The sequence below is a fragment of the Carlito syrichta genome, unplaced genomic scaffold, assembly GCF_000164805.1.
Source record: "Carlito syrichta isolate Samal-C Ts95f unplaced genomic scaffold, Tarsius_syrichta-2.0.1 Scaffold121466, whole genome shotgun sequence".
NCBI lineage: Eukaryota > Metazoa > Chordata > Mammalia > Primates > Tarsiidae > Carlito > Carlito syrichta.
In genome coordinates, this window is record NW_007065562.1 from 4216 (window position 1) to 29785 (window position 25570).

At 40.8% G+C, this 25570-nt stretch overlaps 1 protein-coding gene and 1 pseudogene across 3 annotated transcripts; one reads left to right on the forward strand and one right to left on the reverse strand.

Annotated features, from left to right (window-relative positions):
* Positions 1–1716: 1716 nt before the first annotated feature.
* On the forward strand, positions 1717–2577 carry LOC103249582 (annotated as a pseudogene).
* A 5210-nt stretch (positions 2578–7787) lies between these two features.
* On the reverse strand, positions 7788–24470 carry NDUFA4 (NDUFA4, mitochondrial complex associated). 3 transcript variants are annotated; one of them, XM_021707619.1, is made up of 7 exons: positions 24436–24470; positions 16972–16982; positions 14533–14538; positions 14260–14319; positions 13079–13167; positions 12310–12370; positions 7788–8004 (listed from the first exon to the last, which is right to left on the reverse strand). In XM_021707619.1, the coding sequence occupies exons 1-7, from the start codon at positions 24449–24451 to the stop codon at positions 7948–7950; spliced, it is 300 nt and encodes a 99-aa protein (XP_021563294.1). In that variant the 5' UTR covers positions 24452–24470; the 3' UTR covers positions 7788–7947. The 3 variants fall into 3 exon arrangements, with proteins under 3 accessions (XP_021563294.1, XP_008046405.1, XP_008046406.1); XM_008048214.1 differs by lacking the exons at positions 14533–14538; positions 16972–16982; positions 24436–24470 and having other exon boundaries at positions 14260–14497; XM_008048215.2 differs by lacking the exons at positions 14260–14319; positions 14533–14538; positions 16972–16982; positions 24436–24470 and adding an exon at positions 14000–14091.
* Positions 24471–25570: the final 1100 nt, after the last annotated feature.

Here is a 25570-nt window from a genome sequence, read left to right on the forward strand (position 1 = left end):
CCCCCAGGAGTGTCATGTGACGGCCCTGCTCCATTTCTTTTCTCCTCCCTAACTGCACCCCTCCTGCCTTCCAGTTGCCTTACGTTCTTAAATATACAAAAGAAAAACACAAGGAAATAGTTGAGTTATAGTGTGGGGCTTTCAATTAGTGACTTCTTATCTAGTTTATGAAATATAAGCAGAAAATGAACTAAACTTTTCTTATTTGAGCACAACTGGGGTGTGCTGGGGCCAGCTCGCACCAGTTCCAAGAACTATTTGTTCTCACCTCTTTCCAACCTGCAGTCAATAATGCCAAGATGGTACCTTGAACTCTGCACTGTGTGTATGTTAGTTTCTATAACAAATTACCACAGGCCAGCTGCAGTGGCTCACAACTATAATCCTAACACTTTGAGAAGCTGAGGCAGGAGGACTGCTTGAGCCCAGGAGTTTAAGACCAGCCTGGGTGACATAGTGAGACCTTGTCTCTACAAAAAAATAAAAAAGCTAGTTGTGGTGGCGTGCACCTGTAGTCCCAGCTACTCAGGCTGAGACAGAAGGATTGCCTGATCCTAGGAGGTCAAGGTAAAGGCTGAAGTGAACCGTGATTGTGCACTCTAGTCTAGGCAAACAGAGTGAGACCCTGACTCAAAAAAGAAAGAAAGAGAGAAAGAGAGAGAAAGAAATTATCACAAAAGTAGTCACTTAAAGCAACAAAAATATATTACCTTCCAATTCTGTAGGTTAGAAGTCTGTTATAGTTCTCAATGGGCTGAATTCCATTCTGGAAGCTATAGGAAAATCACTTTCAATAGCTCTTCCAACTTCTGGGGGCAGCCCCCATTCCCAGACTCATGACCCCCTTTCCCCACTTTCTTCTTTCTTTTTTAAAATTTATTTTTGAGTGGGAGTCTCATTCTGTCACCCAGTCTGGAGTGCAGTGGCACACTCATGGCCACTGCACTCCTCAGGCAATCCTTCCACCTCAGTCTTCCAAGTAGCTGGAACTACAGGTGCACGCCAGCATGCCCAGCTAATTTTTTGATTTGTAGAGACAAGGTCTCATCATGTTGCCTAGGCTAGTCTCAAACCCCTGGACTCAGGCAATCCTCTCACCTCAGTCTCCCAAAGTGCTGGGGTTACAGGCATGAGTCACCATGCCTAGCAATCATTTCCCCACTTTCAAAACCAGCAACATTGCACTTCCTTGGCCAGTCTTCCATAGTCACACCTCCCTCTGACATTCCTCTGAAGCTTCCCTCTAGAACTTCTAAGGACCATTCTGATTCTATCAGGTCTGCCTAGATAATCCAGGATAATCTCTCTATTTTAAAGTCAGCTGACTAGCAACATTAATTTCATCTGCAACTTTACTTCTCTTTTGCCTTTAGCCTAATATACTCTCAGGTTCCAGAGATTAGAACATGAATGGGCATCTTTAGGGAAAGATTCAACAGAGGGAATATTAAACATCATAGAAATTGGCAAATGCTACAAGTCAGGATTTTTTTCCCCTGAATAGCTGGATTTTTAAAAAACATTTGCCAGCACACAACTGCCTACTAGTAATTAGGAGAGAAAATTAGACAAATGTCATACCAAAATTACAGGACTAAGGCAATTTAACAGGATCCTTCCTCTGTTTCTTTTTTTTTTTTTTTTTTTAATGGAGGTGTGGGTCGCTAGGCAGGGACAGAACCCATGCCACGCATCCATAGTAGGCTCACAAAGGCGATGGGCATCAGCGGCATCTCGGAGCAGGAGGATTCAGTGCTGTTCCATTGTGGCACAGGCCAGAGTGATGATTCTGACATTTGGGATGATACAGCATTGATACAAGCTTATGATAAAGCCGTGGCTTCATTTAAGCATGCTCTAAAGAATGGTGACATTTGTGAGACTTCAGATAAGCCAAAAAACACACCTAAAAGAAAACCTGCTAAAAATAAAAGCCAAAAAAGGAATACTCCAACTCCCTTGAAACAGTGGAAAGTTGGTGACAGATGTTCTGCCATTTAGTCAGAAGACAGCTGCATTTACCCAGCTACCATTGCTTCCATTGATTTTAAGACAGAAACCTGTGTTGTGGTTTACTCTGGATATGGAAACAGAGAGGAGCAAAATCTGTCTGATCTACTTTCCCCAACCTCTGAAGTAACTAACAACATTGAACAGAATGCTCAAGAGAATGAAAATGAAAGTCAAGTTTCAAAGAAGAAAGTGAGAACTCCAAGTCTCCTGGAAATAAACCAAATAACATCAAGTCTAAAGCTATTCCATGGAACTCTTTTCTCCCTCCGCCACCCTCCATCCCTGGGTCAGGACTGGGACCAGGAAAGCCAGGTCTAAAATTCAACCACCACCACCACGACTACCATTGCCACCACCACCTTCCTTCCCGTCATGCTGGCTGCCTCCATTTCCTTCTGGACCACCAATAATTCCCCCACCACTTCCCATATATCCAGATTCTCTTGATGATGCTGATGATTTGGGAAGTATGTTAATCTCTTGTACATGAGTGGCTATTATACTGGTTATTATATGGGTTTCAGACAAAGTCAAAAAGAAGGAAGGTGTTCACATTCCAATTAAGGAGAAATACAGGGGATAGAGCAATAAGTTAAATGATACCACCAACGAAACAAAATGAGCAGACACATCCAGACTATGAAATGCTGTGAAGATAATTGGCCTCATTTCTTCAAAATATCAGTGTTGGGAAAGAAACAAGGAGATGGAATGGGTAAATATGCTAGATTAAAAGTTCCATTAAGAAATAAAATAACCAAATGCAACGTGGACTCTTTGGTGGGACCCAAAGATGGTTGGAAAAGCCATTTGTAAATAACATGGGGGCGGGGGGTTGAGAAAATTTGAATGTGGACTAGATTTTGAACAATGTTAGATAAATATTGCTATTTTTGTCATTTGTGAGAAGGATGTTGTAGTTTATACAAGAGTGTCTTAATTTGCACACTGAAGCATTTAGGAATGAAGTGTTATAATGTCTCTTAAAATGGTTTAGCAAAACGTATGTGTGTGAAGCATAGATGGCAAAATGTTAATGAATCCAACTGGTGTGTATGTAGATGTTTATTATGCTATTTTTTCTGTTTATTGTATGCTTAAAAGCATATAATAAAAGATTTAATATTTTCTTTAAACAAATAAATAAAATAGAAGCAGGGTCTTACTCTGTTGCCCAGGCTGGAGTGCGGTGGCACAATCATAGCTCACTGTAACCTCAAACTCCTGGCAATCCTCCCACCTTAGCCTTCCAAAGTGTTGGAATTATAGGCATAAGCCACCATGCCCGGCCTTAATTGGCTTCTTCTAACAAAGCTGCTTTGCATTTAAGATGCTTAAATATAGTACATATGCTCCTCACTTGAAAATGAGGTTACATTTCTGATAAACCCACTAAGGTGAAAATATGCTTAATATACCTAACCTACCAAACATCACCTACCTTAGCCTCCCCTACCTTCAACGTTCTCAGAACAATTACATTAGCCTTCAGTTGGGCACAATCACTTAACATAAAGTCTATTTTATAATCAAATGTTGAATATCTCATGTCATGTATTGAAAATGATCACATACATTGATATGCATAACACTTTCACAACAATGTAAAGTAAAAAAATCAAAATCATTAAGTCAGGGACTGTTTGTAACAGAGGAGGATAAATGCCTCTTTGACTCGTTTAAAACAAATAGTTTGCAATGTATCTTCACTTATGCTGGAGGTCTGAAAACCTTGTGTAGTGTTAATTCCTTTCTTCTTCTGGCTAGAAACAGAGAAAGGTTAGAGCATACAAGATGCTGCCTTTTAAGATTAAAAAACAACAGCAGGGGAAGAGACCTGAGACAGATTTTTCCAGATGCTATTTGTCATTCACAGAACATAAAAGATTCTTTCAATATCAGGCATGGATTAACTCAGTATCATTTTCAACCTAGGAGAGACAGCCTACATAGCAAGACTTTAATTCACCGAGTCATCATACAAATCAGAGAGGGAGGAGCATTATTATAGCATGCTATGTAGGCAGGCGTTGCTTTAGCAAACCTGGGGGAAATGTAAATCATATCACTTCTTAGACTTACACCTCTGATGTCAAAGGCAATCACCTTATCCATATGTTGAAATCAATGATATCTGCATTAAAAGATTACTTAATCAGATTTGTTTCATTTTGTTTTGTTTTTAGAGATTGGATCTTGCTCTGTCACCCAGACTAGGGTGCAGGAACGTGATCATATCTCACTGCAGCCTCAAGTCCCTAGACTCAAGTGATCCTTCTGCCTCGGCCTCCTGAGTAGCTGGGACTACAGGCACACACCACCACGCCCAGCTTTTCCGATTGTTGGTAGTCAGATGAGCATTTATCAAATAGTTCTTTTTTTCCTGTAAGTTTTATGTAATATGACTTTTAGAATTTTTTCATTAACGTTTTTGAAGGAAGGGAAAAAAGGATTCCAAGGTTTATAAAAATAACAGCTAACATTAAGTAATGCTTATTCTGCCAGGAGACATACTGAGCCCCTTACACCCGAGATCTCATTGAATGCTAAAGACATGAGACCAGACAAAAAGATAGCATTTATTGAAAAGGTCCAGTTTCCCCTTTGGGGCATCCCAATGACAAAAGGTCAGGCAAAGAAAGGGGCACTGGCAAGAGACCCCGCAGAAAAGCCAGCGATGTCAAAGGGGAATGAACACAATATGGTGTTCCAGAGAACAAGGGGGGAAAGTGTTTCAAAGAGAAGCTGTGTCAATTGTCACTGTCAGGTCAACGTGAGTACTGATTATTGACTTGGATTAACAACACTGAGGCCACTGATGACCTTAACAGAAGCAATTTTAGTGGAGTGGTAAGGGTAAAACTCATCAGAGTGGGTTAACATATTTGAAAGAAGTACGATTCAGTAGAATTTTGTTTTAACTTTTTCTTTTCTTTTACTGTTTTTCTTTCTTGCCTTCTTTCTTACCTTTTTCTTTTCTCTTCCTTCCTTCCCTCCTTTCTTTCCTTCCTTCCTTTCTAGCACTACCATAGTTTGGTTGTTTGCCCCTTCCCAAACCTCATGTTGAAATTTGGTCCCCACTGGCACAGTAGCATGGGCCTGTAATCCCAGCTATTCAGGAGGGTGAGGCTGGAGGATTGTTTGAGACTAGGAGTTCAAGCCAGCATTGTCCTAGGATCGTGCCTATGAATAGTCTTTGTGTTCCAACCTGGGCAACAGAGTAAGACTCCTTCTCTGAAGTTTACTATGGGGACAGAGACCTGAGGAATGGCTCAATGTAGTCCTCTGGAGTTTTCACTCCATTATCTCCCACAAGATCTGGCTGCTAAGAGCCTGGCACCTCCCTCCCCTCTCTCACTATGTTTTCTCTGCACACACCAGTTCCCATTCATCTTCTGCCACGACTGGAAGCTGCCTGAGGCTTTCCCCAGATACCCAATCTTCCAGTCAGCAGAATTGTAAGCCAAATAAACCTTTTTCCTTATGAATTACCCAGCTCAGGTATTTATTTACATTAGTACAGAGCAAGACAAGTAGTAAGTTGGAAGCATTGATAAATTCCAAAACCTGCAACTTTTCAAATACTCATAAATGCTAACTAAGGACATCCATATTTAAATGACAATTTGATTCTACTGCCATTGTAGTTTTTTCCTTTTTTTTTTTTTTTTTTAGACAGGGTCTCACTCTGTCACTCAGGCAGGAGTGCAGTGGTATTGGTATGATCATAGCTGCCTCAACTTCCTGGGCTCAAGCGATCCTCCACCTCACCCTCCCAATTAGCTGTGACTACAGGTTCGTGCCTAGCAATTTTTCTTATTTTTTGTAGAGGGGGTCTCACTATGTTGCCCAGCCTGGTCTCAAACTCCTGGCCTCAATCAACCCTCCTGTTTTGGCCTCTCAAAGTGCTAGGATTATAAGCATGAGCCGTTGTACTTAGTCCCCTATTGCAGTTTCTTAAATAGAGTAAAAGAAAGTCGTTTCTTTTTAAGATGTATATTTTACGGCAAACTTAACATTTATTCTTACATTGCCAAGTCTAAGAATAGACACTGAACACAAAAAGGATGCTATTCTAAGGTTTAGAATTCATACAATTATCCCCAGTACTAGAAAATGCTATTATTTCAATTTTGAGGTCTCACTGTCACTCTGGCTGGAGTTCAGTGGCACAATCATGGCTCACTCTGGCCTTGACCTCCTGGACTCAGGTGATCCTTCTGCCTCAGCCTTCTAAGTAGCTGGAACTACAGGCACACACCACATTTAGCTAACTTTTTTTGTAGAGATAAGGTGTTTCCCATGCTGGTCTCAATTTTCTGGGCTCCAGTAATCCTCCTACCAAGGCCTTCTTAAATGCTGTGATTACAGATGTGAGCCACCATGCCTGGCCTCTAATTTCTTAATATAGCATTTATTTAGAATTGCTTAATAAAATTATTTTCGATTACCTTACACACTATTTCTTCACAAAATTCCAAACTTTAAGGTTAGTAATTTGTACAAGTGTCTAGAGTAATTCTCAACAGAGGTAGCAATGGGACAGTTTTGCCCACCAGAGGACATCTGGTAATGTTTAGACATTTTTTTTCCCCCACAGCCTGGGGGAAGGGAGGGAAAGAGTGCTTCTGGTCTATAATGGTAGAGGCTTGGTCAGGTGTTAAACATGCTAAAATAAAAAGACAAGTGGCAAGGTTGAGAAACACTGCTTGGAAGTTCAAAGTCCAAGTATGCATCACACACAGAAGTTACAAGTATGGAGCATCTAGTAACTGAAAAGCACTCAACTCATTCTAATTCAGGACTGCCTGGATTCAAATACCACCACTTCACAGAATGAATTCAAGTAATTTAATTAATCTGGATTTAAAATTTTCTAAAAGTGTGAGATGATCTATTTAATTCAAATGCTTAGTTCAGTTCCTGACATATAAAATATGCTACTTTGTAAACATGTGTATACTTATATATCCAACATAATTCCAATTTCACAGTCCACTTAAAAAAAGAATCCTTCAACATATTCTCCACCTTGAAATTGCTAATATACTCCCTGGTCCTTAAACACCTGTCAGGACTCAACAGCAGAAATTCTCAACATCTCCTGACCACTAACTCCATAGCTAGCCATGACAGACTTAGATTTCAACTTCAATCCTTAGGTCCACACCAACTGATAACCTTTAAAATATTTAAGAGATTTTAGAAACTGCACACACTGGCCAGGTGCAGTGGCTCATGCCTGTCATCCCAGCACTCTGGGAGGTGGACGTGAGAGGATTGCCTGAGCCCAGGGGTTCAAGATCAGCCTGGGCAACTTGGCAAGACTTCGTCTCTATAAATCAAAAAATTAGCCAGGCGTGGTGGCACGTGCCTGTAGTTCCAGCTATTTGGAAGACTGAGGTGGAAGGATCACCTGAGCACAGCAGGTCAAGGCTGCAGTGGCCGTGTCCAGCCTGAGTGACAGAGTGAGACTCCGACTCAGAAAAAAAGAAACTGTACATACGTCAACACCAGCCAGTAATAGAAATCCAGAAGGCTCTGTTTTGCCAATGTCACACAGGCTTGAGTATTCCTCCCAACCTATCTTGGTATTCCTTCATTTCTGTTGTCAAATATGCTCTAGTGAAGGTACCAACAGCCTATACACAAAATAAGTGCCATATTTTCAAATTATATAAATACACAGAAATTCAAGAAATTCTAATAGTTTATCCCCTATAGCCTAGTTATAAAGTTCAGAGCATACTTTCAGCAGTGAAGAATGACACATATCAAGTTTCAGGTATTTATTAATCAGTGGAATCCCCAACACAATACATCATCGTGATTTCATGCATTTAGAGGAGAAATATTTCCTGGTTAAGTGGAAAATTGTGCGGATGGCTTCTGGAAGACCTTCATTCTAAGCAGCTTTATAGTGAAACATTTCATTCAGAACTCTGGACCCTCTTTCTTCAGTTTGCTGTAATCCACATTCACTGAGTAGAACTTGGAAAAGAAAAAAGATGCTTTAAATAATCTATAAAATGCAGAGAGATAACACAAAAGTTTTGGACTTTCTATTCAGTTTTCTATAATAACAATTATGACATAAAATTTTTAAAGAATATACAACAATGTAAAAGTTATTCACAGAACTTCAATGATGGTTTTGGTGAGGAAAAAATTTTCAATTTATCTCATAACAGCACTGTTAGTAGTTTCAGTTCACATCAATTTAAAAAGCTTCTATTTCAAAGAAAATAATTAAGAATTCCTTCTGATATATACTTTTAATTTTGTAAGTTTTTATTTTGACTCCACTAAGTACATGAACGAATCTCCAACAAAACAGGAATAACAAGAATTACCATTCCTACTTGGTGGATGAAGGGCATAGAATTTAGACACAAAGATCTTGCATACACAGTGGCTACTACCCTAGGGTAACATTTATCTTGTGATTTATGTAGTTTTTCAACACAACCTGCTTGTCTCAATGGCTTTTCTATTTTCTTTCTCTCACTTAAATGTTCCTTAATTTCCAACCCAAACTGTATCAATATCAAAGTGATACTTTACCACCTCTGGTAATAGTTTTTAAATAATACTGCTTTTTGTATGTTTAAAATGTCCAAGAATTTCTTTATATTCAATTAAAATTGATTTAGGAGTAAATCTTATTGTGATTGTATTAAAAAAAAGAAAAAAAGGCTGGGCTCAGTGGCTCAGCCTGTAATTCCAGCATTTTGGGAGGCCAAGGTGAGTGGATTGCCTGAACCCGCGGGTTCAAGACCCACCCAGGCAAATTGGTTTGACCTCATCTCTACAATAAATCAAAAATTAGCCAGGCGTGGTAGCATGCGCCTGTAGTTCCAGCTACTTGGAAGGCTGAGGCGGAAGGATCACCGGAGCCCAGCAGGTCGAGGCTGCAGTGGCCGGAAGCGTGCCACTGCACTCCAGTCTAGGCAACAGAGTGAGACTCCAACTCAAAAAAAAAAACAAAAACAAAACACTGCCACCTACTCCCAATGACTTTTTAAAAAATTACTCATATTTGAAACTGGTCCAGAGTTTCTACTGAGGAAACATTAAGATTTGCACATAAGCCCAAATAAAGTCAAAATCTCAGGTTTACTGATTCTTGTGCCAAAGAATACAGAAGAGGTTGTGCTATAATCACATGAAGACTCCGTATCTCCAACAGAACCAGAACTGCAGAACCAAACATAAACACTTTCTTCAGGGTTTTTAAGCATGAGCCTCACAAATCTATATCCATTATTTCTTCAAAAGCTTTTCTTTATTTCTACAATTAATCTAAACAATGAGACTTTAAAAAAATAAAGAAACGAATTGAGCTATCCTCTCACATATTAACAAAATACTAGGAAGAATATTCACAGACGGGTCTGCAGGCAGGTATATGTTAAGAAGAGGAAAATAAACGTTTGTTAGGCTCACGCCAGGCACTGGGCTAGATGCATAATGTGTATCTTAATTATAACCCTTCTCATTCTTTATAAAAGCAGGAAATGACAAACGAGCTACATGACTTGCCAAATGCTGAACAAAAGCATCAAGCCCTACACCCACGCACAGTGAACAGCGCATGGCATATATGACAATCATCTAAGCAGTCTTCTGATCTGATCTATTTGCTTCTCTCTCTAGAAGTCATTTTAAAAATGGCTTTTCAACTTCTGTGCCCATTCTTTTTCTTAATTTAATGTCTCTGAAACAAAAGCTGGGCAGGCATGCTCTATCCTGATCCCAGCTGGGGACATTTCATTCAGCTGAGAAGTGTGGCTGGGTCGCTAATGACCAAATCTTATTTCAGTTCTATCTCTTGTTGTTTGTATTCATTAGCATTTGCTAAATTATAATATGGCAACAAATAACCCTCTACTATAGGCTGAGAAGTTTTATGTCCTCCCCAAATTCCTGTCATAACCCCAAAACCCAATGTGATGGTATCTGGATAAAAAGCCTTTGAGATATAATTAGGTCATGAAGGCAGAGCCCTCAAAAGAAGGGACTTGAGAGAGCTCACTTCCTCTTGCTTCCTACCTGATGAGAACACAACCTGGAGGAGGACCCTCATTAGGAAGAGAACTGGTTGGCACCTTGATCTTGAACTTCCAGCAACCAGAACTGTGAGCAATGAATTTGTTCTTTAAGCTACCCCATGTATGGTCTCTTATTACAGTGGTCTGAACTAAGACACTCTCAAACCTGAGTGGCTTAAATAATAAAGGTCTGTTTTTCACTCACACTGAGTGCCATTTGTAAGGTGACTCATTCTAGCTCTAAACTGACTTGAGTGCCTCACCTGTCGGTCTCATGAGAGACAGAAAAGCACAATGGAGGCAGACACTGTTTCCCCCTACTCACAAATGGTCAGAGCAAGTCACATGGCCAAATCTGCCATCAGTGGGCATCACTTGCTGCTCTCACCTGGGAGAAAAATTCTCCCAGGAGAGAGCAGCAAATGCTGGAGCAAGGAATCTAGTCTACCACACTGTTTGGGTCTAGAAGCAGGAGCAAGTGGGCTTCATTTACTCCAGGTTCCCATGTTTCTGGATTTGGCTCTTTTCTATTTCTGCCATTATGACTCTTCATCTTTCCAGACTCCAGTATCAGTGTCACAGCTATTCACGGCCTCATCTATATCACACACTTTAAGTTTCTGTTGCAGCAACATCCCATCTCCAGTTCACGTGGCTTTTCTGGCATGTATTATCATATTCCAGGACATTAGTAACTGACTGCATTATCAGAATCATCTGTTACACCTTTTTACCTACACACACCCAGTCTCCAATATGCTCTTGAGTGTTTGTTTACTTTTTAAAAGTTCTTGGATGCGGAATCATTTCCTCTGGGATGAACTTAACAGAAACAAATTCATAAGACAGCTTTGGAAGGCAAAGGCAAAAGGATTACTCAATGCCAAGAGTTTGTAAAATCCAAATTCTACAAAAAAATGTTTTTTACATTAGCCAGGCCTGGTAGCATGTACCCACAGTCCTAGCTACTAAGGAGGCTGAGGCAGAAGGATCACTTGAGCCCAGGAGTTTGAGGCTGCAGTTAGCTATGATCATGCCACTGCCCTTTCCTGGCCAACATAGCAAGACCCTGACTTCAAAAATAAAAAAAAAAACCTCATAGGACAGAAAAATAAATCAGGATGCCTGTCAATCATTTTTTCAGGCAAGATGTAACACACAGATCAGATGTCTGTTTCAGCTTGGCCAAGCCATTTTTATCTGCATCTTGTAGGGAGATCCAATTAAGATTAAAAAGGCAAATTATAAACAGGTTAAGTAGAAAGTCTGAAATCAGCAAAAGGGCAATTTTTTTTTTTTTTTTTTTGAGTTGGAGTCTCACTCTGTCGCCCAGACTGGAGTGCAGTGGCCGCTCCCGGTCACCGCAGCCTTGACCTGCTGGGCTCCGGTGATCCTTCCGCCTCAGCCTTCCAAGTAGCCGGAATTACAGGCATGCGCTACCATGCACGGCTGATTTTTTGATTTATTGTAGAGATAAGGTCTTGCTGCCCAGGTGCATCTCGAACCCACGGACTCAGGCAATCCACTCACCTCAGCCTCCCAAAGGTGCGGGATTATAGGCTGAGCCACCGAGCCCGGCTAGGGGCAATCTTAAAAGTTATTATCATTGGTAATGATAATATCCACCTCCACCAAAAACATGTACCTATTAAGGGGTCCTGGACACATGCTGGTCAGAGCACTCTTCTTGAGAGTGCTAAAGCAAACTGCTAGTTCTTTTGATGAAGCAGCTTGGTGTTGTGCAAAGTGCATGGGTGAGTTATACACTTAAATAGGTAAATCGTATGGCATGTGAATCATACCATAATAAAGCTGCCCTTGTTTCTGAAATTATGTAGGTCTTTGAATGCAAAATTTTTTACAAGCAAGGAAGATTATGTTTGGGGAAGCAATAAATGTTCTCAGTCTCCACAACAAACCAAATGAATCCAAATCCCTGTGGATAAAGGTGAAGAATTTGTGTTTTAGCAAGCTATATGTACAATGAAGTTTGAGGACCACTGCACTAGACTATCCAAGAACTAAGAAAATGGCAATGATAGCTATACTCTTTTTCCTTCTTAAATCTTGGACTATCAATAAGAGCCCTAAAAAAAAAAAAATGCCATCTTAATTTCACAAAACTGTCCAGCAGCTCTCTGAAGTTCATTAGTATGGAATTTTACCTGTACATAAGAAAAACCATCCATGACAAAATTTATTACAATATACTTTCCAACAATTTTGAAATGATTTTGTAGTTTACCTTGTATTGATCATTGGGACCCAGTTTGTTCCAGGGCTCTGGGTTATTCTTTCTGTCCCAACTAAAAGAAGCAAAACATTATGACTGTTATAGTAATAAAACACTATTTCAAACAGTGTTTTGTACTTCTTAAGAAGCCAATATTTTGAATAGATCAATCGCATTTTCTATTAGATGAAGTATGGGGTTATTTTCATGACAAAGTTGAAACAGAGATAGGATTTATCATAAGCAATCCCATGTACTCAATTAGAATAAAAGGCAGAACACAGGGCATCTTGGGGCAGTTGTTCTTGTCTCTATCCCTAACACAAGAGACTTTATACCTGGCTTTTACAGAAGCTTTCTATTGCATCAATAAAGTGATATTCAGAAAACTGCATACAATAGTGCTGAATCAATCCTTTCTTTATCTATTGTTTTCCAACTGCAAAAAGAAACATTATCTATTATGGAAATGCAGGCAAAAAGCATTTACATGTGTCAACAACATGATTTAGTATTTTATAAAAACAATTATTATTATATCTGTCCTCAAAACACTTGGTCTGAGCAGTTTGACTTTACAGATGAGAAAATCAGACTCAGAGATACTGGCTTATTTCCTAAGCCAGAAAAAGTCAATGACAACAGATTGGAGAGTTGAACTTGTTGGATGACTGTAAAAGTCAGGTTCTTTTTAAGACTTGATGTTACCTCCCTAGGAGGACTGTGGCTCCTAAACCGCCTGATAAGCCCTCACAGCTTTCAAACACATGTAAGTACTTACCTAACATCTGGATTGAACATCGCCAGACGCATGAGATACAGTGCAGCTCCAGTACCTCCAGCTCCAATAAATATAAAGAGGGGGATCAACTAGACCCAAGATAGAAAGAATTCGTAGTCAAGAGCCGCCTTCAAATACCCAGATGCTGACCAGAGAGGGGCTACTGTAGTTTCTACCCACTTGGTTTGCAAGTCTCAAACTGTTACTTTGCTATTTTGTCTTAAAATTTAAATAAAGGCAGACATTCCATTGAAGTAAGGTTGCTTACAACTGTATTCTAAAGAAAGACATGGAATTTGCAAAGGATGTTAAGATGATTCTGGTTTCAAGTATCTGCTTTTTTAAGGTGGAACACATTCCACGCGAACTTTTAAAATCCCAGAAAATAGATGACATCTTTTTCACATAATATTTATACTTCATCCCATTAAATATTCTGGCTTCCTTTATCATGAGATTTGAAAAAAGTTACTTGCAAATTATTTACGCGTACCTCCCATGATGTCTGAAACTCTCTGTGAACTAAGGATTCTGAATACGCAAATCAACAAACATGTCTGCTACGAATACGGGCTTTAGACACGATCTCTGCGAATGGACTGCTCGCAGCATATTCAGAGAGCTGTGCTTAAGGGCCCAGAGTTTTAGGTACAAAGCACTTTGAAGTGCTGAGGAGAAGTGAGATGCAAGGAAGAGCTCGGCTGCAATTAAGTCCTGCACTGCCAATATCCTCCATTTGCAAAGACGTCCTGACGACGTGGGGAGCCAAAGATCACGGGCCTCTCGTATTTGCCACAAGGCCTGGAGGTGCAATGCGGTGGGTTCAAGAGCCTCAGAAGACGGCGCCGCGGATGGGGACCTTGACCTTGACCTCCGCGGGTCTCTACCCCACACGGCGCACACCTCTCCCCTGGGACTCACCAATCCTCCAGAGAGCGCGGACATAGGTGGTCCCGACGTCTACCCTCCTCCCTCGCAAGGAGTCCCTCGCCTTCCGCCCGCCTGCCAAGCCCCCACGACGCAATGCACAGGTCACATCTCAAGAGGGCGACACGCAGAGAGACAGGGTCCAGCCCCGGGGACAGCAAGAGGCCGCGAAAAGAGGACGCTCCCTGGGGACGTACTGCGATATGGGACGGACAAGGGCGGGTTACCGAGCGGAAGAGGGGTCGCCAACTTACGCTCGGGTGCTTCTTGGCCTGAAGGAGGATCTGGCGGAGCATGGCTGCAGCGGAGGTCCTCTGTGCAAAGGAAGAGAAGGACAAACACGCCGGCCGGACCCGGCAACAACTTATCACCTCACTGAGAATCAGCGGACGTCCTAAGTCACCCAGGACCTTCTACCTGAAGGACCCTTGGCCCGGAGGGCAGCCTGCGGCAGCAGGACCCGGATGCGGCTGTCCTCCACAGTGCCTGCTGTGATCCACCGCCTCACTCTCCCGCCCTCAGTTGGCCCGACTGTCACCCCCTCTCTTCGTAGTACAGCAGACTTTGGTCCTGTGCTGTGTATATTTCTGAGCGGTCATTTTTGGCGTCCAAACTAGGACCCTTCGATGAGCCAGACAGGCACCTTCCAAGGAGGCCGCCTATGGAGGCGTGGGGCCGCGCACTCCGCGGTGGGGGCCCCTGAGCGCGGAGACGTGGGGGTGCGCGTGCCGGGCGCGCGCCGGCCGGTCCCGACTGCCGCAGAGGGAGCGGTGCTGCGCCTGCAGCCGCTGGGCGCCCGGCGTCTGGAGGGCAGGTCGGGTCTCCGGCTGCTAAGGTCAGCGGCTGCGGTTGAGGAAGACAGCAGCTGCTTCCTGTCGTCGGCTGCCTCTTGCAAGATGAAGTTAACATGTAGTCAGTGACTTAAAGATGGTCACAGTACTGTCAACGTGATCTCTAGACTCTCAGGTCCTGACCCTGGATCAAAAGTACATGGCCACAAAGACCTTTGCGTCACGCCACTGTCCCAATTTGCATTTTTTTAAAAACGTCTTCCTTTTTTTAAAAAAAATTAAATAGAGACGAGGTCTCGCGATGTTGTCCAGTCAGGTCTCGAACTCTTGACCTCAAGCGATCCTCTCTGCTCGGCCTCCCAGTGTGCTGGGATTAAAGACGTGAGCCATCGCCCCCCGCCCCGAATGGCATGCTTAACATGTATGTTCATTTGTCGTGTTCGCACACGTAATCTTTTCCACTACCTGAGTCCTTTTTTAATTTATCGATTTTTTTTTTAACCTTAAAGTCTCCCATAGGGCAGGCTTTATGAGGTCCTCATGAGTAGCCGAAAGCATCAGTCAAATGATCAAGCAAGTAACTGGGACCAGGAATCATGGGAGAAGGCACCTCCAAAATAGTAACTTTAGGCCTGGAGGAGGAAGGGACCAGGTGAAGACAGAGGATGCAGGGGTGCAAATCAGAGGCAGCCATGGGAAGGTATGAAACTAGAAAACCCTCTGAGGAGCTGAAGGATATCTGGTATGGATGGACTTTGAAGAGGCAGGGCAAGGTAGGCATCAGATCTGCTGGGCCAATGACCACTTACACATTGTGGATTTTATGCTGAGCTTTGGGAAGTTCAGCAAACAGACGCTGTAGTTTTACCTTGCTTTGCTTCGTCTATAAAGAATGGGTTAGAGGGGGTAAGAGTGAGTTGAGACCCATAAAGGGCCATTGCAATCATCCGTGTGAGAGAGAATGGTAGCTTGAACTAGTGTAGGGAAAATGATGGAAAAAAAAAAAAGATTCCAGAGAGATGTGGAAGGTGGCACCAACGGGGTGTGGTTGCTTGAATATCAGGGAGTGAGGAAAGGGAAGAGTCAGATAACTTCAGAGGTTCTGTTTTGACCAGCTATGTGGATGTTGACACTGATTATGGTAATAAGAACCCATAGAGGAGGATGTATAAGTACCTATGTAATTCCAAGCCCTGGACTAGAAGTATAAATTTAGGATTCAGTTTACTGATGGAAAATGAAGCCTTATGATCAAATGAGATTGCTTAGGGAGAGAAGATTGAGATAGAGAAAAGGGAGAGACAGAGGAAGGACATAGAGTTGAGGAATTCCAACATGCAATGCTTGTGAGAGAAGATAAGGCTAGCAGGCAGGAAAAGAAATAGAGGTATGTCATAAAACTTAGAGTGGTATTTTTTTTCATTCATTCAACAAGTGTTTATTAAGTAACTGTTCTGCCCTAGACACATGGAAATTATTTATGAGGCAGGCACAGCTAGCATAGCTCAAATATAGGAAGGCAAGCGTCCATAGGCAGGTGCAGGTTAGATAAATGAGGAACAGGATGGTGTCACCTTCTCGTGGGAACATAGCTCTCCTGAACATCACCCCATGGACCCGGCACACCAAACCCAACCTTGGAATCATAAAGGCAATAAGATAATAGGTAGTTACTGGAGGCACAGCACTCTAAGAGAAAATGTGATTAAACAGCAACTTTTCCCATTATCTCAAGAATTATTTGTGATATAAGCAAGCTTAAGAATTAAATGATAAAAATTGAAATGTGCTATCAATAACTTATAACCCACGTAACCGACATATTTTATCTTAGAAAATAGGTTGTCTAATCATAATTTTTGACAATATTTAAGCTTTCCTGCTAACAACAAACCTGTGGCCTTTCTCTTAAGGTACCTGTGTTCTCTCTTGAATGTGTCTTTCCTCTTAAAACTTTACTTTGGACTCGCTCTGAAATTCTTTTCTGTGGCAAAGTAAAAAACCCACAGAGCAACTATACTTCATGGCATCCAACATCACTTAGGTGTGAACAGAGAAACCTAACAGTAGTTAATGTAGATAGACTTTCAGCAAAGAAATTAGAAGGGGGATTCCTGTTCCTGCAGTATTTCATTTTCAATGTGTCAACTGAAGAATGATGAGGATCATACATATGGAGAGGAGAGCTTTTGTTTCTCATGAAGAGTTATCTGCAGGGTAGCCATTCTGATATGCTGGGAAGTGTAGCCTCCAGCCAGGTACATGAAAAGACATTTGGAGGGTAGGGCAGGGGGAACAGGAATTTATGTTGAGCAGGGTGGCCAGTATACACATTTAATAAACTGTAGGAGGAGACAGGAATATTTATGAAAAGAGAAACATGCATATGTGCAGTTAAACTTCCTGCCTCATTATGAATCCCATGTACCAAAAAATGGCAACATTAGCAGAATTCGAGAGTGGAGTTTTTAGTCCTCTGATGTCAAAATGTGAAGCAGAGGACAGTTCAACCCTTAGCACACATTTGTAGACTGGCCAGAGCCACTCTGTTATTACTAGTCTCTCATCAAGAAAGAACACTCATTGATTGTTTCATTGAAACCGCAAAAGGGAGAGTGAAAGTTGGGCAGTTGGTTGATTATCAGTGCTGGAGTCTTTTGAAAGGGCTGGAGATGTGTTTACCTACCCCTCCCATTCCATCATGGCCAAGAACTCCGTTTTCAAGGTTACTCTGGGAGTCCCTTTGCCAGGAGAAAGTTCAGTCTGTTGGGGACCTTGGGCCTTTACTTTTATTTCTCAAGTGATAACAGTTGATAGTAAAATAAATAAATAAGCTGGGTGCGGTGGCTCACACCTGTAATCCCAGCCCTTTGAGAGGTGGAGGCAAGAGGATTGCCTGAGCCCAGGGGTTCGAGACTAGTCTGGACAACTTGGCAAGACTTCATCTCTACAATAAAGTCAAAAAGCTAGCTGGGCATGGTGGCATGTGCCTGTGGTTCCAGCTACTTGAAGTGCTGAGGTGGAAGGATTGCCTGAGCACAGCAGGTCAAGGTTACAGTGGCTGTGAGCATGCTATTGCACTCCAGCCTTGGCAACAGAGTGAGACTGTGACTCAAAAAATGATGATGAAGGAAAAGGAGAAGAAAATAGGTATACAGAAATGTCATTATTGATAAGGAAGTTAAATCCAGTGACTTACATTTTTGTCATTGACCTTGTTCCTAGTGGTTACAGTAATATAGTTAATGCCTTTAGAAATGTTAACAAAGCAGGATTACAAAATACAAATTTAATTAACTATTAACCAAAATGTCAAATTTTAAAAGTTTAAATTTTGCACGTTAAGTTAGTGGAAAGAGTATATCACCTATCTTTTAGCTTGGTACAGTGGCTTAGGCCTATAATCCCAGTGCATTGGGATGCTGAGGCAGGAGGATTTCTTGAGCTTAGGAGTTCCAGGCTAGCCTAGGCAACCTAATGAGACCTCATCTACACAAAAAATAAAAAAAACTAGGTGTGGTGGTCTGCATCTATAGTCCCAGCAACCTGGGAGACTGAGGTGGAATTGCCTGAACCCAGGGGGTCAGGATTGTGGTGACCTGGGGTTATGCCACTGCACTCCATGCTGGGCAACAGAGTGAGATCCTGGCTCAAAACAAAACAAAACTACACTAAACTAAAGAAGCAGCCATGGTAGAAGAGATGATGAAAAACTCCATGTGAGCTTCAGAAGTAGGATTGTGTAGTACATTAAACTGTATACAAATATCTGCAGCCTCTCCCTAGAAGGAGATATCACTTTCCTCATAATGCCAAGGTTGATAAGATGACTTGCTTTATTAGCCAAGGGGAAGTGAGAAGTAACTTGTGCCATGCACAAGCAGAAGCTTTAAGAGCCAACATGTGCCATGTTCTCTCTTTTCCCACTGCCACAAGATCATCAATGTTCTAGATAGAGGCTGCTCCATCACTTTGGGTGTCAGGATGGGAAGTACTTGGAGCAGAGCCATTGCTGACCTGCAGTGCACATGTGTTGAACATGAAAAATAAACCTTATTTAACAACTAAATAATATTGTTGCAAGTCACCAGTTTGTTAATGTAGCATAACCTAACCTACTCTGACTAACAATGAATTTGACACTGGAAGTATGGTGGCATATTATCATAGTAAAAATCCTAAAATATATGGCATTGGATTTAGGTCCAGGCAATAGGTAACAAGGTAACTATCACCAGAGACTGGAAGGACAGCAAGCTATATAATACAGTGCTGAAACGTTTGGTGCAACACTTAATTCAATTAATTGGAAGGCAGTTGATGTCTCTAATAAACTCATGGCTTTCTATAAAATAGCAGGCAAAGAGTACGCTAGAGCATGTAACAGTTACTATTGACTACGAGGTAGTACAATAAAAAGATGAACTCAAAATAATTGGTCAAATTGCAAGCTATAATGACAGGGAATAAGACATCTAGAAATTTATGGATGTATAGAGTTGGAAGATCTTACTGATTCTCATTTTCAGCTGTATATGATAAAGGTGAAAAGGTATTTGGGCTACAAAGGTCAACTAAGACATCAAGCATGATTGCTCACACTGTAATCTCATCACTTTGAAAGGCCAAGGCCAAGGGATTGCTTGAGCCCAGAAGTTCGTGACCAAACTGGACAACATAGTGAGACCCTGTCTGTATTAAAAAGAAAAATCAAGATAATGGTCTAATCAAGAGTGTGGCCATCACTCCTTTGTTAGAATATTTTAATAAGTGTCTTCAGTAAATCCTTTCAACTGAACAATTTGGAAGTCTGGACAAGTAGACAAGTATGGAACTTTCCCACCGAAGCCTGGTAGAATTGAGGTGACTGGCATTAAGTTTAGAGAAAGGGAGAATTATGTCTCAAAAAGAATTGTGGGTGTGGCCATTGGTGCATCAAACAGAAGACAAGTAGAATAAGGACTACTAAAAGAACTATGAACCTGGGATTAAAGAGACTGTTTGAGATGTGAAGTAACAACTGAACTCCCCAATCTTCTGGAAGTAAAAACCAGCTAGAGAGACATACTTATCTGCCAAGGAGGGACTATTCTCTGATGTCCTCCTATGTGACTCTAAGGCAAGACTTCCCAGAGGGTAAACCAAAAGCCACAGAGAAGATGGACTTGAACTAATCCCAAAATGGCAAAATCAAGGCCTAGCCAAGGGATATTTCCCACTGTCAGTCAGCATCAACTTCAAACCAGTGAAGTTTCAGGACCAGTGTATACCTACTATGCCTCCCATTCTTTCTGCATAGTATCAGTAATTGTAGTTACCCAGTCCCTGTTCCACCATTGTATGTTGGGCATTGTGGGACAAATAACTTGCCTTTGTTACTTCATTGATCTCCAGATCAAGAGAAAACACATCCAGAACAAACATGGAGTCTACAGTGTCATTCATAGATCATAGACTTTGAACCAGAAATAATGACAGTATATGATTTTTAGGTTACTTCCCTTGATGAGACCATTTAGAGAGAGGAAAAGAGAGAGAGCGATGGATGATTATAATCAGAAGGACAGACTATGGTTGATTTTCTTTTTGTGCACAAACATTTAATGTCCTTCTTGAGAAAAAGATGATATTTCATCTCCCTTTTGATATAAGGCTTAGCCAGGTGACTTGATTTGGGTAATGTAGAATAAGGAGAAATACTGATAATCCAGAAAGAATTACAACTGTGGGAACTATGAAGAATTTAACAAAGACTGTGATACTGTATTGTCCTGTGCAGAATAATCAGACTTCAAAAGAGGGAGAATTTCATTTCATGTGGATGAAATAACCTGAACAAGACAGAGCGAAGGGAGAGTTCATGAAGGAAGTGCATAGTGTGTGGAAAGAATTGAAATATAAGTGTGATAGGGGCTTAAGTCGCATGGGGAGGAGTTATAGAAAACAAAACTGAAAGCCTGGACAAGATTTTTGAGAATTTTAGATTTGGGAATTTATCCTTTAGACAGTGAAGAATCACTAAAATTCTATTTATAGAATAAAACAACTGCAGACCATAAGATCTTCATACATGAATTGGAAATATGTCTCTCACCATCTCACTCTGAGACTTGTGCCTCTGGATTTCTTGTTCCTTTGTTTGATTTGATTTTGTGAATAAATTTAAAAATAAAAAGTATAAATATTAGTTGTCTAAATTCAATGTAAGTTGTGTGGTGAATAGCTCTAAAACAATTTTTTTAAACCTATGCAGTATATCAGTTCACCCAAGATAAATGTTTCTCTTGCATACTTTCCCTGATATTTCAGGCCTAGAAAATTCTAGGAGGTGTAGTGATTATGTGTTGTTATTAATGTATGACAGTAAATAAATAGCATCTGTAGAGAAAAATAATTTGATAAGAGAGTCATGGAGTATAATTATATTAATACAAATTGAACACAGAATCATATTTTTTATTCTGTTTGCATTTAGGCATTTAATTATTTTTCTAGTAGATAAATTGACAACCAGCTGTTTTACTGATAATACAAATACAAATTATACCTTCACTTGTTAATAAAGATTCTACATCTATCCTTAATCTAAGAGCAAATATGTTATTTCACCAGTATTATGGTTATTTAGGATAAACTGTATTTAATTATAAAATTTCTATTAGAAAAATGAAAACATTTTTTGTTCTGTGAAAGTTAACTTCTGTTGTTATAAATCTCAAAGCTTCACATACCATCATCAGTTTAAATTAAATACCTGAGGACTTCTGCACTAGACAGGGGTCCAGTCTCTTCCTTCTTCTCTCTCTCTCTCTCTCTCTCTTTCTTAAAAAATTAATTAATTAATTAATTAATTAAATACCTGAAACACTTTACAAAAGTCAATGAATACTAAAAAGTAGAGAGACTCTAGCAATTTTAAGTAGCGGTACTTCTTTTCACTGAAATTTCTGGTTAAATAATATTTTAGATAAATTGTGTTTAAAATATTTGAAATATACCAAACACCTAGATCTTCAAATTATAGCCCTTTTAGATTACCTATGTTTTATTCGTATACTGTGTTGTCATTGATTATCTCTCTGGAAGTTTTGTCTTTTCCATGAATCCATTCTTTCTCTCAGTCATTTGTTCATTCATGTATTTATCCATTAAACATAGGCTGAGTGCCTGCTAAGCACTGTTCATTGTGCTGAGTGAGTGCCAATATAAAATTAACACAGCGGTGTCTTCTTTCAACACTTTGTAGTCTTGTGAGGGCAGGCAGATACATAATTATTATAAAGCTTTGTGAAAAGTGCTTCAATAGATACTAGTACTGTATATGCTTAGGTTACTGGGTTTATAGTGGTACCGCTTACCAAGATCAGGAATATGAACTCATTTTTTGAAATGTTGAATCTAGGATACCTATGGAATATGCCCAATTATAGATACTCTGAAGGCAAACAGACACATCACTCTTGAGTTCAAGAGAGAAGTTTCAGCTGGACACAGTGACTTATGCCTGTAATCCCAGCACTTTGGGAGGCCAAGGTGAGAAGATCGCCTAGAAGTTTGAGACTAGCCTGGGCAACATGGCAAGACTTTGTCTCTACAACAAAATTTTTAAAAATAACCAGGTGTGGTGGTGTGTGCCTGTAGTTCCAACTACTTGGAAGACTGAGACAGAAGGATTACCTGAGCCCAGCAGGTCGAGACTGCAGTGGCCATGAGCGTGCCACTACACTTCAGTCTGGGTGAAAGTGAGACTCCAATTTAAAAAAAAAGAAGTTTGGGCTGGGGATACAATTTAAAAATAAAAGGCATAGAGATGATAGTTAATACAGTAGAAACTGATGAGCTTGTCTACAAAGAATGTATAAAAAGGAAAGCCCATGAAGAGAAGAGGATCAGTGTTACAACCCTAGAGAACATGAACCAGTGAGGACCAGTCCAGGAGAGAGGAGTCAGTAAAGAAAGAACAAAAAGTCATATACCAGTCAGGGCTCAACCAGGCAAGCAGAACTTCTAGGACATATACACATATAAGAGATTTAGTAATAGGAATTGACATTATGCAATTTATGAAAAGCACTAGAGTATGCAACAAAAAAACGAAAAAGACACCAAGCAGAGAAGCAAAATCATGTTATAACCTGTGGGATGAGTAGAATCCATGAGGGCATAGAGATCCCATTGGTCTCTTATTGTTTTCAAACTCCCAACTTTGAGGAAGTGAGTGCCCCGCAGAAGAAACCAGAGCCCTGTGTCACAGAACTAAACACAAATCTAGGAGTACTAAGAGGTGTCCCAGAGGATCTCATGCATTCCAGACATACTCCTCTGTAACCCCATTGAGTTATATACCCCAAGTTCCCAAGGATCAATCACCCAAGCTAATTGAATAACCTCTTATTTGTCTGTTGGTTAATGGCTTAAGAAGCCCGAAGTGATCAGGTGTGGCACTTTCCACTTCTAGTTTAATGGAATAATTGCCATATCTCCTAATAAAAGAGCCCTTCCTTGAAACTAATCCTTCTAGACCAGTAAAACCCAACATTACTAGGATGGGGAGTCAAAATTTCACTAGCAAATCACTAAAGGTAATATGTAGAAGATTCATTCCTGTATTTATTCTTTGATTCTCAGAACCATGAATCCTGGCAAATAGTATACGTCATTCACCAATTTAGAGTATATACCATATCCCAGAGGATATTGTCTCAGCCCACTGGGATGTTGCTCTCCACTGGCACTGGAACTGAGCCTTCAAAAGGCCATTTCACCTATTAAGTCAGTTGTTTCAGGTGATGGAACATGTGGAAAGATCAGTGAATTCCATGGGCATAAGTCCATTGCCTTATTTCATTTGCTATTCATTGAGTTAGCTCTTCAGTAGCAATACCATGTGAAATATCATCCTGGTAAGGTGTTTTATAAGTTCCTGGAGGCATTGCAGACAAGGAAGACAAATTCATGTTCATTGTGTCTATTCTATTGATAACAAAACTTCACCCCTTCCGTGATTTTCACATTCAGCAGCTCTTCGATGACCATTCATGTGGAATATAATCATCTTCATACTTTGTGCCTATTCAGAAACTATCTACATGTCTCTTTCCCAGATCTCCTTGTTGCCAATTTTCTGATTATGTTCCTTCCGAGAATTCCTGGTCATCCCACCAAAACATTAGCCACACCCACAAGTCAATGCAGATCCATACCTCTGGCCATCTCCTCTTACAAACAAAATGACTACTGAGGTGAACTGATAAAAATTCTGCCTTCTGGGAAGATTATTTTTCACTACTGTCCTTCAGGGTCAATCCAGAGTGGGACTATAGTGCTACAGCTGTCTACTTTGGGGTATTGACAGCACTTCATATAGAACCATCTGTAAATCAAGTTGAAATATTGCTTCCTCATTTAAGTGGAAATAGAGAATTCTCCATGAAATCATACATGCAGGCTGAAAGAGGAGAAGGCACTATTGCAGGAGTATGGATCCTGGGTGTTTGATTTTTGTTTGTTTGTTTGTTTGTTTGTTTGTGACAAGTTTTGCTCTGTAGCCTAGGCTGGTGTGATCATAGCTCACTGCAGCCTCGACCTCCTGGGCTCAAGTGATCCTCCTACCTCAGCCTCCTGAGTAGCTGAGATTACAAGCACCTGCCACCATGCCCAGCTAATTATTTTATTTTATTTTTTGTAGGAACAGGGTCTCACTTTGCTGCCCAGACTGGTCTTGAACTCTTGGACTCAAGCAATCCTCTCACCACAGCCTCCCATTGCTTCCGGCCTAACCATGGGCATTTGTGACACTTGGTCGTGTAACTTATTTATGCTTTGGGGTCTGCTCAAACCCTGGTGTCTGCTATTCCAATTGGTTGTGGAATGCTGCTGTTCCCATACAATGGCTTTGCTTGTCAGACAAGGCAAAGTTCATGAATAACTCGCATAGCATGGCAACTTGCTTCAAGCACCAGCAGACATGCTGGGTTAGACATCTCAGTCAAAGGACAATTTGTATGGCAGCCCAGACTTGTTGCAGAACCTTCTTTTGTTTTGAGTCCTCGTCCCCAAGACTAGCAGTTTTTCAGATTGCTCAGTAAATGGGTCAGAGTAGCACACTCAAATGAGTTAAATGCTGCCTCCCAAATTTAGAAGCCACATTGGTTTTATGCCTCTTCACGATAAGAGGTGCCTTCCAGTAACTTGTCCTTCACTTAGAAATGGGTCTCTTCACATGTCTCAGACTATTGGGACCCTTGAAATTTCACTGAGGTGGCAGAAGCCTGATTTTTGCCCTATTTACTTGCCACCACCTAGCCCACATGTTTTTACCAAAATGTCTAGAGTAGTTGTTACTTCTTTCTTTCTAGGTTCAATTCACATGATATCATCAATGTAACTGACCAGCAAGATTTCCTGGTGAAATAAAGACACAGGTTCCCTGCAAGAGACCTGGAGAATTGACATAGCTGCAAGGGTGAAACATCCAAGATGTGTTACTAGCCAACAGAAAGCAAAGTACATTTAATGGTCTTTAATAACAATTAAGACACAAAAGCAATTGCAAGAGCAATTGTCAAAACATCAGGAGCCAGGATATGTGTTGTTTTACCTCCCCCCACCCCCCGCAACAAAACCACATCTAGAATTGCAGCTGTAATTAAAATCACCACCTGATTAAGTTTACAATAATTCTGTCATTCTCTCAGATACATCTTTCTTCTCCATAGCCCCAGTTGGTGTGTTGAATGGGGTCATAGTAAGAAACACCAACCTGTGTCTTTTA

Bases quoted from the DNA above. Each gene is read 5' to 3' on its own strand.
- NDUFA4 (XM_021707619.1), bottom strand. The intron at 12,371-13,078 runs GTAAGTACTTAC...TGCTTCTTTTAG, and splicing joins ATGTTCAATCCAGATGTTAG to TTGGGACAGAAAGAATAACC. The intron at 8,005-12,309 runs GTAAACTACAAA...TTCTTTTCCAAG, and splicing joins GTCCCAATGATCAATACAAG to TTCTACTCAGTGAATGTGGA.